The following is a 15,694-nucleotide window of genomic DNA, read 5'->3' as shown; positions in this document are numbered from 1 at the left end:
TAGAGGTGAGCCCAACCAGATCCAACTGGTACCGCTCCACCTCCCGCACAAGCTCCGGCTCCTTCCCCCCCAGAGAGGTGACGTTCCACGTCCCCAAAGCCAGCTTCTGCCGCCCGGGTCTGGTCCGTCGAGACCCTCCGCTTTCACTGCCACCCGTCTGGCAGCGCACCCGACCCCATCGATGTTTCCCGTAGGTGGTGGGCCCGCGGGACAGGGATAAGGGAGTATGGCCCACAAATTAAATTCTGCTTGTCTTATATTGTACTTATATATGTTCAAATATATAACACAGTATTCATTTGTTAATAAGCCCAATTTTCAAATAGATTCAGTCAATTCAAGTTGAAAACATTTTCTAACAAATCTAAGTTAACCCTAAGCCCAATAATAAATGTCAGTAGCGGCCGGCCCAGAGGGGCGCTAGGGGCGCCGCCCCCCCTCTTCTCACATGTTTGATCGTCATTCAAAATTAAAAATAAATAAATAAATATATTTAAAAAAAAATATTTTTATTTTTATTTGTAATGAACAAGGTAAATATTAGTTGGTATCAGTAAAACGTATAATCTACAATAAATCTCGTTTAAAATTGTTTTATGATGTCTATAAAGTTACTGAGAAGTCACATGTTTCCTGCCTGGCTGCAGCGTGCATCATGACCCTCTCTCGTCCGGGCGGTAGAAAGAGCCCTCAGCCAGAGCAGCAGCAGCCCACAAGCTGACTGTTGCTATCTGTAAACTATGCCGTCGAAACATGATTTCAGCCAATCAGCGTCGTCAGATCTGATGCTCAAAGGGCGCCCTGTCAGCGCCCTGGCCTGTGTGTCTGTGAGTTGTTTGGACTCGTATCCTAGTGGATCGCCGGAGCTGTAGATTAACATGTACATGCTTATTGTAGTTGTAAGGGCAGTGCCTGTAGCTCCATGGAGCCTGTGTGGGCTGGGCCTGTAGCACCATGGAGCCTGTGTGGGCTGGACCTGTAGCACCATGGAGCCTGTGTGGGCAGTGCCTGTAGCACCATGGAACCTGTGTGGGCTGGACCTGTGGCACCATGGAGCCTGTGTGGGCAGTGCCTGTAGCACCATGGAGCCTGTGTGGGCTGGACCTGTGGCACCATGGAGCCTGTGTGGGCAGGGCCTGTAGCACCATGGAGCCTGTGTGGGCTGGGCCTGTAGCACCAGGGAGCCTGTGTGGGCTGGGCCTGTAGCACCAGGGAGCCTGTGTGGGCTGGGCCTGTAGCACCATGGAGCCTGTGTGTGGGCTGGACCTGTGTGTTACAGGAAAAGAGTGAGCAGAGGGTCGAGTTGTCGATTCTTGTTCAGTTGTCATCTTCCTCCCCCTCTCAGACTTTGAGTTGCGCGCGCTGCCAAAGAGACGCGCTACCATGGAAACCAAACAATGGTGTAGCTGTATTAAAGTCCGAGTGGAAACAGTCGTGAATAAATCTGATTTAGTCAGAAATCGGGAGAAATATGATCCCGGGAGGAAACCGGGAGAGGGCAATGAAATCGGGAGTCTCCCGCGAAAATCGTGAGGGTTGGCAAGTATGACACACACACACACACACACACACACACACACACCCCACACACACACCCACACACACACACACACACACACACACACACACACACACACACACCCCACACACACACACCCACACACACACACACACACACACACACACACACACACACAATGTTCTTATTTAGTCTCCTGATTTTAAATGGGAATTAAATCATGTGAGTGTTCCCAAAGCACCAGTGTTCTGCAGTGTGTGTGGGCCTACTGTACTGTTGCACGGTCTTGGAAGATTCATAGCTAACCACACTGAAGATTATGGATCATCCCCCCCCCCCTCTAACATCACCAGATAATTTAAGGGGTCATTTCTCAAAAATGTCTTCCTGGGGAGGATCCCCCCGGACCGCCTTAGTATGGTTTGGTCCCTATTTCCATAGCCCCACCACAAATATTATCCACCAGACGCCACTGATAAATGTACATGAAATAAACCCTTCATATTTCCTCTTATTATAATCAATCTGAAGCTTCTGTTTGAAGGAATGAGCTCCCAACACAATACATGAAACCATGTGGAGAGCTGTGCCAGAGGCTGTTTCTTAAAGCATTTTCAAGTATCAAGAATAATTTACCTACATTTCATTGATTTTTCTTGAGGCGACACACCTCTAGTGAGTGGCCCAGCCCTTGATATATTTTTCTGTATGTGGCCCTTGTTGGAAAACGTTCGGTCACCCCTGTACTATGTATTTCTGTCTCCGTCCTCCACAGGAGCGACCTCGCCCGGAGTTCACGGCCATGGCACCGATGACGATCAGGAACCCGGTGACGGGAGCGGAGGAACCCTACTTTCCTGAAAATGAACGAATCAACCGAACGCTGACTGGCTTCATGGCCATCATCATCATGGTGAGTCTCCTCTGTCCTCTGACACTGGGATGTAATGAAACACAGGGACACTTGATGAATAACCTTTTGAATGCAGGACCTTTACTTGTAACAGTATATTTGTACTTAGTACTAAGTTAATTATCTGAATAGACGCTTTCACACCGGAGTACTTTCCGAACTAGGCCGATAGGTGGGGGAGATTTGGTTTCACACCAAAAAGGATCTGGAACTAGTCCATAGTTTGCGCAAACTTTTTCCCCTACAGATAGTACCTGCTAGAGAGGTGGTACTTTCCTGAGGAGGAAATGGATCGTGGGTGTGTCGGCCACACTAACAATTTCTGATTGGCTGGGCGAATTGCAAACCACGCCCCGTAAAACTCCGAAAGGTTTTGCGGCTTCATTTGCCTAATCCTCCCTCAGGGACTTATTCCGGTGAGAACGCGATCTACTAGGACAGTTCCAGGGACTAAAGAGTTCGGGGGGAACAAGTACCGGGGACAAGTACCGGCTAAGTACATGGTGTGAAAGCGACTAATGTCTTCCTCCTGTGCTCTGACATTGGGTTTCCATTCCATCCACTGGAGCTGACAGCAAGAATCAATGGTTGGAGTTTTCCAGATGTTAATGATTTCTTTCTTTCTAAAAGTGAAAATGATTTGTAGATATTCAACCACCTGTGTGCAGGTTGCTGTTGTGCTGTTGTTTCTGATCGCCATCATCCTGTATCGCACCATCCTGTCCATCGTTATCGACAAGTCGGACACCGCTTTAACCGGCTTTGTGAGTTTAACAAAACAGGAAACGTTTTAAAGTGTTTCTTTACATCTCTAAAATTGTTCTGAGACAATGTCTATTTTATTATTATAAATTATAACAAAAAATGAGTTGTAGGACATTTTTTTTGAAGTTTTGTTGCCATATTTTATGGTTTTAAACATGTATTTGTAAAATAATGCTTAACTACATTATAAGAAATGGTTTATTCGAAATCATGTTTTTCAAAAGGAAATTATTATTTAATGACCAATAAAATAAAACGTCAAGATGTATTATATATATAGTTTATTTAGGGTATAAGAGAAACAACAGAGGCTCCAGGATGCTTCCCTGAGGAACCCCACAACTTAGTGACTTCACATTTCTGTCTTTTCTCAGGCCTCTAGGATAGCCAGTATCACAGGATCCGTGTTGAACCTGTTGGTGATCCTCATGTTGTCCAAAGTTTACACCTCGCTGGCTCACATCCTCACGCGCTGGGGTGAGTCACCCCTGCCTCCTCACCCTCCTCACCCTCCTCACCCTCTGTTTTAGATTTTGACATTTTATGAAAAGTTATTTCAGACACATTTCAGATTAGTTCTGGTGAACAAAAACTGAAGAAGATTTAGTTTAAATGTTTTTATCAGTTTTTAGTTTTCACATATTGTCAGTTGTACTTGTTATTAAAAATCTTCACTGTTTTGCGTCTTTGTTTGAAAACTGTTGCCAATTTTATATTTTATAGATAATAATAATTAATACATTTTTGATTATTATAATCAGTTGTTTAAGGCGACTTTTTGGGGCTTTTAACCATTATGTTTTAAATCATGTATCTAGCTAGTTACCTCAACATTAGCCAACAAAGGAACCTAGATTAAACCAAACATTTGAACATTATTGTAAAAGGAATTTAATTGTCAATATCATAGTAGGGAAGGTAAAATTGGACACAAATATTTGTGCGATGTTTGATGATAGTTGAGAACCACCTAAAGGCAACGTTGCCAGATTAAAAGCGTATGTGTAGGATTATATTATGGATGTATTCTGGTGTGTACCAGTGTGTATAGTGTGTATATTGTGTATATTGTGTGTAGTATTCCTTTATGGAGACAATGTTGTGTTCTTCCCGTCAGAGATGCACCGGACTCAGTCTAAATATGAAGACATGTTCATCCTCAAAGTGTTCATCTTCCAGTTCATCAACTTCTACTCGTCCCCGGTTTACATCGCCTTCTTCAAAGGCAGGTGAGGAAAAATTCAACCAATCACAACACGGATGATTTATTCCTCTTTTTTTCTTTTATTTGGATATTTACCTCAATGTCTTTTGCTCGGTTTGTCTTTGGCTTTTCGAAAATGGTTGTTTCAGAAACGACGCAGATATAAAAACACAAATGTCCCCAAAAAAAACAAAGAATCCTCTTCAGCAACAACACATGGAGCATTTAGAAAACATCCAGCAGCTTGAGGACACATGGCAGCGTTTAGAGAACATCCAGCAGCTTGAGGAGACATGGCAGCGTTTAGAGAACATCCAGCAGCTTGAGGAGACATGGCAGCGTTTAGAGAACATCCAGCAGCTTGAGGAGACATGGAGCATTTAGAAAACATCCAGCAGCTTGAGGACACATGGCAGCGTTTAGAGAACATCCAGCAGCTTGAGGAGACATGGCAGCGTTTAGAGAACATCCAGCAGCTTGAGGAGACATGGCAGCGTTTAGAGAACATCCAGCAGCTTGAGGAGACATGGCAGCGTTTAGAGAACATCCAGCAGCTTGAGGAGACATGGCAGCGTTTAGAGAACATCCAGCAGCTTGAGGAGACATGGCAGCGTTTAGAGAACACCCAGCAGCTTGAGGAGACATGGCAGCATTTAGAGAACACCCAGCAGCTTGAGGAGACATGGCAGCGTTTAGAGAACACTCAGCAGCTTGAGGAGACATGGCAGCGTTTAGAGAACATCCAGCAGCTGGAGGAGACATGGCAGCGTTTAGAGAACATCCAGCAGCTTGAGGAGACATGGCAGCGTTTAGAGAACATCCAGCAGCTTGAGGAGACATGGCAGCATTTAGAGAACATCCAGCAGCTTGAGGAGACATGACAGCGTTTAGAGAACATCCAGCAACTTGAGGAGACATGGCAGCGTTTATAGAACATCCAGCAGCTTGAGGAGACATGGCAGCGTTTAGAGAACATCCAGCAACTTGAGGAGACATGGCAGCGTTTAGAGAACATCCAGCAGCTTGAGGAGACATGGCAGCGTTTAGAGAACACTCAGCAGCTTGAGGAGACATGGCAGCGTTTAGAGAACACTCAGCAGCTTGAGGAGACATGGCAGCGTTTAGAGAACATCCAGCAGCTTGAGGATACATGGCAGCGTTTAGAGAACATCCAGCAGCTTGAGGAGACATGGCAGCGTTTAGAGAACATCCAGCAGCTTGAGGAGACATGGCAGCGTTTAGAGAACATCCAGCAGCTTGAGGAGACATGGAGCATTTAGAAAACATCCAGCAGCTTGAGGAGACATGGCAGCGTTTAGAGAACATCCAGCAGCTTGAGGAGACATGGCAGCGTTTAGAGAACATCCAGCAGCTTGAGGAGACATGGCAGCGTTTAGAGAACCAGCAGCTTGAGGAGACATGCAGCGTTAGAGAACATCCAGCAGCTTGAGGAGACATGGCAGCGTTTAGAGAACATCCAGCAGCTTGAGGAGACATGGCAGCGTTTAGAGAACATCCAGCAGCTTGAGGAGACATGGCAGCGTTTAGAGAACATCCAGCAGCTTGAGGAGACATGGCAGCGTTTAGAGAACATCCAGCAGCTTGAGGAGACATGGCAGCGTTTAGAGAACATCCAGCAGCTTGAGGAGACATGGCAGCGTTTAGAGAACATCCAGCAGCTTGAGGAGACATGGCAGCGTTTAGAGAACATCCAGCAGCTTGAGGAGACATGGCAGCATTTACTAAAAGCTGCAGGAACCAAACGCTGCAAATACAAAACATTTGGGCCGTTGTAGAGCGTTTGCATCTGTATCAATTTAGGAATAAACAGGGCTCTTTAACCACAGAATATGTAAGCATGGCTTTTGATTAAAACAATCGCTGCTTTGTTGCCGACATGTGACGATCCAAGATGGCGGCGTGTACCGAAACTACATCCACACTGGTGGTGCAGTTTATCCTTCTTTGAGAACGCGGCCATAACGACACAAACACATACTGTTTGTACTGTAAAACATTTGTGTAACAGAAAAAATGTGTAACCAGCTGTTCATTTCTTTGTGTTTGTTCAGGTTTGTTGGTTATCCTGGAAATTACAACACTCTGCTAGGAATTCGCAACGAAGATGTGAGTCTGCAGTATATTAATACCGTACATATATACACATTATGTTTTAGCTAAAGGCGGCTAATGTTGGGCTATAAAGGAACTACAGCACGGTCACATGACTTCACGTCACCACCGCTAAGCTAAAGGCGGCTAATGTTGGGCTATAAAGGAACTACAGCACGGTCACATGACTTCACGTCACCACCGCTAAGCTAAAGGTGGCTAATGTTGGGCTATAAAGGAACTACAGCACGGTCACATGACTTCAGGTCACCACCGCTAAGCTAAAGGCGGCTAATGTTGGGCTATAAAGGAACTACAGCACGGTCACATGACTTCACGTCACCACCGCTAAGCTAAAGGCGGCTAATGTTGGGCTATAAAGGAACTACAGCACGGTCACATGACTTCACGTCACCACCGCTAAGCTAAAGGCGGCTAATGTTGGGCTATAAAGGAACTACAGCACGGTCACATGACTTCACGTCACCACCGCTAAGCTAAAGGAGGCTAATGTTGGGCTATAAAGGAACTACAGCACGGTCACATGACTTCACGTCACCACCGCTAAGCTAAAGGAGGCTAATGTTGGGCTATAAAGGAACTACAGCACGGTCACATGACTTCACGTCACCACCGCTAAGCTAAAGGCGGCTAATGTTGGGCTATAAAGGAACTACAGCACGGTCACATGACTTCACGTCACCACCGCTAAGCTAAAGGTGGCTAATGTTGGGCTATAAAGGAACTACAGCACGGTCACATGACTTCACGTCACCACCGCTAAGCTAAAGGCGGCTAATGTTGGGCTATAAAGGAGCTACAGCACGGTCACATGACTTCACGTCACCACCGCTAAGCTAAAGGCTGCGAATGGTGGGCGTGATGGCGTTTAGTCGTCTCATTTGTGGTTTTGTGTGTGTGTCTGTGTGACAGTGTGGAGCCGGGGGATGCCTCATTGAATTGGCTCAGGAGCTGCTGATCATCATGGTGGGAAAACAGCTGATCAACAACATCCAGGAGTTCCTCTTGCCGTAAAAACAACACACAACACAAATCAAACACGATCATAAACAAAAAACAACTTAATTTTTGTCACGCTGTGATGTTTCTTTACATTTTATATTCAAACTTTATGTTGAAGCTGTTTGAGTTAAAGAGGCCCTCTTCTGCTTTCTTGTTCCCTCTCCTGTAGTGTGTTCTATAGGTTTCTGTGCATGTAAACGGTCTGCAAAGGCTAACGTCCCTGTGTTCCCTCCTGAGGGAGTTTCTCTCACTAGAGATAGAGATATTATATAATAATATTTTTCATATTTTTAACACATTTTTACGGAGCCCTGGAGGGTTCATAGAGAGAAAAATAAATAAAACGAGGCCACGCTTTATTAATTGGTGCACACTAAGGATGCATACCGGTATTACCGATATACCGGATACTGGTGGCTACGGTATACCGTACCGAAATCAGATCCGGTTTCGATTGATTGATACTTTAAAAACAAAATTAAGCATTTTTTTTTTTTAAATTAATTTTAAAAGTGAATCCGTGGCCCGTGATGGCGGGTGCTATAAATTAGATTGCATAATCGTTTTTCTTCATATTTTATGTATTTTTCATTGTTTGTTCAATACTAGAAAGGTAAGTCCCACAAATGAACTGTGGGATTAGTTTTCTCTCACCAGTGAAGGCAAATGTTGATTTTAACGATGAGATTTGTTTGTTTGTGCAATGCCGAGATCTCATGACCTTTATTCTATTATGTATTTGTTCTCTAGTCGAATCTCAGGTTTAACATTAATTATAACGGTGCTATAACGGTCTGTTTGCATTGACAAGATGTGCTAGCACGCTGCACACCTGATGTGTTATAAAAGATATTCCATAATCAGTTTTCTTCATATTTGTTTTGTATCTTTCATTGTTTGTTCAGCACTAAGGTCCAAGAAGTCCCACAATTGAATTTAATATTAATTTGACATGTGAACTATATCGTAAAGCGCTTCATGGGAGTAATTGTGGGATGATACATTTTCAAAGTATCACGATATGTATCGGTATCGTTCAGTGGTATCGGTATCGTAAAAAAGTCAACGATATGTATCCCTACGCACTATATACTTTCTCGTTCTTATGGTTAGACACATCGAACTGCCCGATTATTACACCATATTATTAGTTTTATGAAGAAGATGTCCGGTCGCCAGGGCGTGTGTGTGTGTGTGTGTGTGTGTGTGTGTGTGTGTGTGTGTGTGTGTGTGTGTGTGTGTGTGTGTGTGTGTGTGTGTGTGTGTGTGTGTGTGTGTGTGTGGCTAAAACGTAGCAGCCTCGATCTCTATTCAGCTGTTCTGAAGGTAAACACGGAGGCGCTGCGTAAAAGACACAGCTCTCTGCGCAGACAGCAGATACTGTGAGAGTCCCGGACATGAATTCATAGATCAAGGCAGACTGGTTCACAGACTTTCCTGTTTTGCGAATCCGGCGCTTAAACAAATAACTCTACATCTCTGGCCGAAATGTCCCTAAAATGAAGTCCGAGTTTGAAATATATCTCAAATAATGTATGCACTGTCATTTCCCCACGTAAACATAACAGTCTGCAATTAAACGGTGGTCTCCTGTGCGCTCCACTTCCTACTTGGCGCACCGGTAACTATATCGTGCGCACAAAAAAGTATCTCGTGCGAACGAGAAATTATATCGTGCACACCAATTAACAAAGTGTGGCCTCGTTTTATTTAAATTGAGACCACGAATTACATCTCGTGAACACAAATTAATTATTTATGTTTCTCTCTAAGAACCCTCCAGGTTATTTTTCATACATTTTTTTCATGTATTTTACAAATTGTTAAAAAAAAAATATTCCCAAATATTCCCAAATCAACAACTTCACAGAAACTTTTTTTTTTTGGTATCAAATAATTTTCCCATAAAGTTTGAACAAAATCTAAAATGTAAACCGCACATTAACCTGACCTGTCTCTTTTCTAACTGCGAGTAAAAGTGAGAGCTCACTATTTTGCAGGAAGCTGAAGTCGTGGTGGCAGAAGAGGAACAGACGTCCTCGGCTGAAGGAGCAGAAGGGGGAGAAAGACGAGGAGAAGGGGGAGAAAGAGGAGGAGGTTTGTCCCTGGGAGGCAGATTACCAGCTGCTGGTCTGCGAGGGACTCTTCAGCGAATACCTGGAGATGGGTGAGAGTTACAAGAGCATCAAGTGTTGTACTTTAATACCTTCAGTTGCTTCACAGATGAATGATGGTAAATCTAACCAAGTGTTGAATCAGACTGTAGTTCCACCTGGAGTGAATCCACCAGCTACCCTGCAGTCTACAAAGTACTTCAGACTAGCTGCACCTCCACCAGCTACCCTGCAGTCTACAAAGTACTTCAGACTAGCTGCACCTCCACCAGCTACCCTGCAGTCTACAAAGTACTTCAGACTAGCTGCACCTTCACCAGCTACCCTGCAGTCTACAAAGTACTTCAGACTAGCTGCACCTCCACCAGCTACCCTGCAGTCTACAAAGTACTTCAGACTAGCTGCACCTCCACCAGCTACCCTGCAGTCTACAAAGTACTTCAGACTAGCTGCACCTTCACCAGCTACCCTGCAGTCTACAAAGTACTTCAGACTAGCTGCACCTTCACCAGCTACCCTGCAGTCTACAAAGTTCTTCAGACTAGCTGCACCTTCACCAGCTACCCTGCAGTCTACAAAGTACTTCAGACTAGCTGCACCTTCACCAGCTACCCTGCAGTCTACAAAGTACTTCAGACTAGCTGCACCTTCACCAGCTACCCTGCAGTCTACAAAGTACTTCAGACTAGCTGCACCTTCACCAGCTACCCTGCAGTCTACAAAGTACTTCAGACTAGCTGCACCTTCACCAGCTACCCTGCAGTCTACAAAGTACTTCAGACTAGCTGCACCTTCACCAGCTACCCTGCAGTCTACAAAGTACTTCAGACTAGCTGCACCTTCACCAGCTTTGAGAACACTTTCATGATCAATCTTTATAAAACATATATATATATTATTCTGAAATGGACCAATCTGCACAACGAATACTTTCACTGTCTTTCACTATATTTAGATGAGAATACTTTCTACTTTCACTTGAGGAACATTTTGAATGCAGGACTTTTACTGTGACAGAGTATTCCTACAATCTGGTACTTCTACTTTACTAAGTACAAGATCTGAGTACTTCTACTTTTACTCAAGTACAAGACCTGAGTACTTCTACTTTTACTCAAGTTCAAGATCTGAGTACTTCTACTTTTACTCAAGTACAAGACCTGAGTACTTCTACTTTTACTCAAGTACAAGATCTGAGTACTTCTACTTTTACTCAAGTACAAGATCTGAGTACTTCTACTTTTACTCAAGCACAAGATCTGAGTACTTCTACTTTTACTCAAGTACAAGATCTGAGTACTTCTACTTTTACTCAAGTACAAGACCTGAGTACTTCTACTTTTACTCAAGCACAAGACCTGAGTACTTCTACTTTTACTCAAGCACAAGACCTGAGTACTTCTACTTTTACTCAAGTACAAGATCTGAGTACTTCTACTTTTACTCAAGTCCAAGATCTGAGTACTTCTACTTTTACTCAAGCACAAGATCTGAGTACTTCTACTTTTACTCAAGCACAAGATCTGAGTACTTCTACTTTTACTCAAGCACAAGATCTGAGTACTTCTACTTTTACTCAAGCACAAGATCTGAGTACTTCTACTTGTACTCAAGCACAAGATCTGAGTACTTCTACTTTTACTCAAGTACAAGACCTGAGTACTTCTACTTTTACTCAAGTACAAGATCTGAGTACTTCTACTTTTACTCAAGTACAAGATCTGAGTACTTCTACTTTTACTCAAGTACAAGATCTGAGTACTTCTACTTTTACTCAAGCACAAGATCTGAGTACTTCTACTTTTACTCAAGTACAAGATCTGAGTACTTCTACTTTTACTCAAGTACAAGACCTGAGTACTTCTACTTTTACTCAAGCACAAGACCTGAGTACTTCTACTTTTACTCAAGCACAAGATCTGAGTACTTCTACTTTTACTCAAGTACAAGATCTGAGTACTTCTACTTTTACTCAAGTCCAAGATCTGAGTACTTCTACTTTTACTCAAGCACAAGATCTGAGTACTTCTACTTTTACTCAAGCACAAGATCTGAGTACTTCTACTTTTACTCAAGCACAAGATCTGAGTACTTCTACTTTTACTCAAGCACAAGATCTGAGTACTTCTACTTGTACTCAAGCACAAGATCTGAGTACTTCTACTTTTACTCAAGTACAAGACCTGAGTACTTCTACTTTTACTCAAGTACAAGATCTGAGTACTTCTACTTTTACTCAAGTACAAGATCTGAGTACTTCTACTTTTACTCAAGTACAAGATCTGAGTACTTCTACTTTTACTCAAGCACAAGATCTGAGTACTTCTACTTTTACTCAAGTACAAGATCTGAGTACTTCTACTTTTACTCAAGTACAAGACCTGAGTACTTCTACTTTTACTCAAGCACAAGACCTGAGTACTTCTACTTTTACTCAAGCACAAGACCTGAGTACTTCTACTTTTACTCAAGTACAAGATCTGAGTACTTCTACTTTTACTCAAGTCCAAGATCTGAGTACTTCTACTTTTACTCAAGCACAAGATCTGAGTACTTCTACTTTTACTCAAGCACAAGATCTGAGTACTTCTACTTTTACTCAAGTACAAGATCTGAGTACTTCTACTTTTACTCAAGTACAAGATCTGAGTACTTCTACTTTTACTCACTCAAGTACAAGATCTGAGTACTTCTACTTTTACTCAAGTACAAGATCTGAGTACTTCTACTTTTACTCAAGCACAAGATCTGAGTACTTCTACTTTTACTCAAGCACAAGATCTGAGTACTTCTACTTTTACTCAAGTACAAGATCTGAGTACTTCTACTTTTACTCAAGTACAAGATCTGAGTACTTCTACTTTTACTCACTCAAGTACAAGATCTGAGTACTTCTACTTTTACTCAAGTACAAGATCTGAGTACTTCTACTTTTACTCAAGTACAAGATCTGAGTACTTCTACTTTTACTCAAGTACAAGATCTGAGTACTTCTACTTTTACTCACTCAAGTACAAGATCTGAGTACTTCTACTTTTACTCAAGTACAAGATCTGAGTACTTCTACTTTTACTCAAGTACAAGATCTGAGTACTTCTACTTTTACTCAAGTACAAGATCTGAGTACTTCTACTTTTACTCAAGTACAAGATCTGAGTACTTCTACTTTTACTCAAGTACAAGATCTGAGTACTTCTACTTTTAATCACTCAAGTACAAGATCTGAGTACTTCTACTTTTACTCAAGTACAAGATCTGAGTACTTCTACTTTTACTCAAGTACAAGATCTGAGTACTTCTACTTTTACTCAAGTACAAGACCTGAGTACTTCTACTTTTACTCAAGTACAAGATCTGAGTACTTCTACTTTTACTCAAGCACACGACCTGAGTACTTCCCCCCCTCTGGATGTGTTCACCTGTGTCTCCCTGACTCCTTTCTCCGCAGTGATCCAGTTTGGTTTCATCACCATCTTCGTGGCGGCGTTTCCTCTCGCCCCTTTCTTCGCCCTCATCAACAACTGGGTGGAGATCCGCCTGGATGCTCAGAAGTTTGTGACTGAATATCGCCGCCCGGTGGTGGAGCGAGTGCAGGACATCGGCATCTGGCTCCCCATCCTGCAGCTCATCACCCACGTGGCCGTTCTCAGCAACGTAAGACGTTCCTATTCGTCTCACACGACCGTTAGAGATTCAAACGGCTGACTCGTCTTCTCCACACCTGTTTTCAGGCTTTCCTCATCGCCTTCACCTCGTCCTTCCTGCCTCGCCTGTACTACCGCAACACCAGAGACAGCAACCTCCACGGCTTCATCAACTTCACTCTGGCAACATCGCCGAGCAACTCCAGCCAGCAACACGCGCGGTGCAGGTAGGCAACGCCACCGGCGACACGCAACAGGAAATGCAATCTGTCGATGAAGTTGTTGTTTTCTATGCTGTGCCGAACAGGTATCTGGATTTGAGGGACGAAGAAGGACACTACCTCCCTGAGTACTATCACCTCCTCGCCATTCGACTCGCCTTCGTCATCGTGTTTGAGGTCCGTGTTTTAAGTTTTGTTTTAGAGTCCAGCTGCGGCAATGAGTCCTGAACTCTGACACGGCTCGGCATCTCCTCCCTTCCTGTCCCTTGGCCCCTCTTCGGTGTTATCCTGAAATAAGATCTGAGGTTAACACAAGCCGAAGAGATTTTAACGTTTCGTTCGACGACATTCATGTCAGTGAATAAATACCCGACTGCTGGATTTAAAAACCGAGGTCATCCCGACCGTGCCCTCACCCTGACTAGAGATGGGAGTTACGACTCTCTGAAGGGAGCGGATCTCATGGCTAGCGGGTTTTAAGGGGGCGGGGCTAACATGTTTATCTGCGAAATATTCACCAGGATAAAGATTGACTGTATCGCCAGAAATCTACTTTTACTCACAGTCAAATGTATAACTTGCTCCATCTGTCAGCCAAAGTACTCAAGCAGCGTTACGCCATCGTCATCTAGGGAACATTTGCATTCAGGAAAGCAAGTTCCGTTGAAGGCGAGTGGATTCACGGCAGGCAGCGAAACGACGATAAAAAGAACGCCAAGTACGACTCGGTTCCCTTCGTTCAAAAGAATCGGATCGTTCGACAGGTGTTTGTTATGTAGAATAATGAGTGTGCTGCCCCTTTAAGAGGGCCTGCAAAGGGTTTTGGGTTTGGCACTGGGTGTCCATAAATGCTTGCCGTAGTTTCCTGTTTCTGGCTGTCTTTGGAGCACATGGGTTGTTTCCTGTCACTAACCCTGACCTCCTCTCCCCCCTCAGCACGTGGTGTTCTTCATCGCCCGAATGATCGACCTGATTGTTCCCGATGTGCCGGAGGACGTGGAGATCAAGATCAAGAGAGAGCATTACCTGGCTAAAGAGGCGCTGGCTGAGAACCAGGTTCAGAAAACCTGGTTCAGTCCCGCTGTAGCGACCGGGGGGTCGACTCCGGCCTGAGGGCCTTCCTCCTCTCGCCCCCTTCAGATCCGTCTGTCCCGTATCCAATGTGTTGCTCACTGCAGAAGAGACTGATAATAGTAATAGTAGAAGTACTCAGATCTTGTACTTGAGTAAAAATAAGAAAATACAAATACATAATCCAGCATTTATGAGAATAATATAATGAAATATACGGGTTTAATGTTTTTATTTATGAAAATTATGCAATCCAATCATTATGGAGACTCAAAATGTAAATCAACAAATGTATAGGGAACATAGTTAAGAGGATTAATACCTTTATAAAAATCTTTCTGTGAATAAGAATCCAAATGTGTCGTTGGTTTTGCTGTTTCCAACAGGCGGCCTATTACAAAATAAAAAATGGTCAAACAATCACATTTGTGGAAAGAGACATTTATTTATAATTTGAAGGTGATGGGATGGAGAAGATATTTAACATCCACTAGAATGCAATAGATGGACTGGGTGTTTCTCAATGTCGAGGAAGGATCCTCCAGAGCCGCTATTTCAAGGATCCCATGTCATCGAATCCCGTCGAAGGACTGTTCCAATGTCCAGGATCAGGGACGTGCACAGACATTTGGAGGGGCTATTGCTCTAAACTGGGAAAAGGGCCCCCCGATAAAAAACACAAGACATTTGGAAAATTGTAACTTGTTTTTAATGTAAAGGAAACCAATCGATTATTACATCAACTACATTGAACAGTAATTCACATCTCATAAGCTAAGGCGACTACTTGCATTCGTGCATGTGTCCCTTATACCCTAACTGCCATGTGACAACTCAAAATCAAGTTTCCAAAATCCGACACTGAGGCGGTCTCAACGCACCGGCAGATGACAGCGCTGACAAAGTGTGTTTCCCGCAGCGAGACGGTACTGATCGTGGGCTCACCGTGTTGATCCGGCCACAACAGGAAAAAGAAAAACTAACCCTTGCTCTCTTCAGAGGGGCAGGTCAGCCACAAAGGCCAAACGGGCCGTTGCCCGGGCAACATTAGCCCGTACCTGTTACCGAGGACTGAATCCTTCGTTGCAAGACATTTCGAGGATGCACC

General features: G+C 43.7%; 1 protein-coding gene across 1 annotated transcript; it reads left to right on the top strand.

Annotated features, from left to right (window-relative positions):
* Positions 1-740: 740 nt before the first annotated feature.
* On the top strand, positions 741-14,971 carry LOC117440898 (anoctamin-7-like). Its single transcript, XM_034077114.2, has 12 exons — positions 741-827; positions 2,295-2,432; positions 3,101-3,196; positions 3,572-3,674; positions 4,315-4,426; positions 6,474-6,528; positions 7,447-7,544; positions 9,537-9,703; positions 13,099-13,304; positions 13,382-13,521; positions 13,602-13,692; positions 14,452-14,971. The coding sequence occupies exons 1-12, from the start codon at positions 741-743 to the stop codon at positions 14,626-14,628; spliced, it is 1,470 nt and encodes a 489-aa protein (XP_033933005.2). The 3' UTR covers positions 14,629-14,971.
* Positions 14,972-15,694: the final 723 nt, after the last annotated feature.

Source organism: Pseudochaenichthys georgianus, unplaced genomic scaffold (genome assembly GCF_902827115.2).
Source record: "Pseudochaenichthys georgianus unplaced genomic scaffold, fPseGeo1.2 scaffold_1308_arrow_ctg1, whole genome shotgun sequence".
Classification (NCBI taxonomy): Eukaryota; Metazoa; Chordata; class Actinopteri; order Perciformes; family Channichthyidae; genus Pseudochaenichthys; species Pseudochaenichthys georgianus.
Note: the sequence above shows the minus strand (reverse complement) of the source record. Positions and strands in the feature narration are given on the sequence as shown.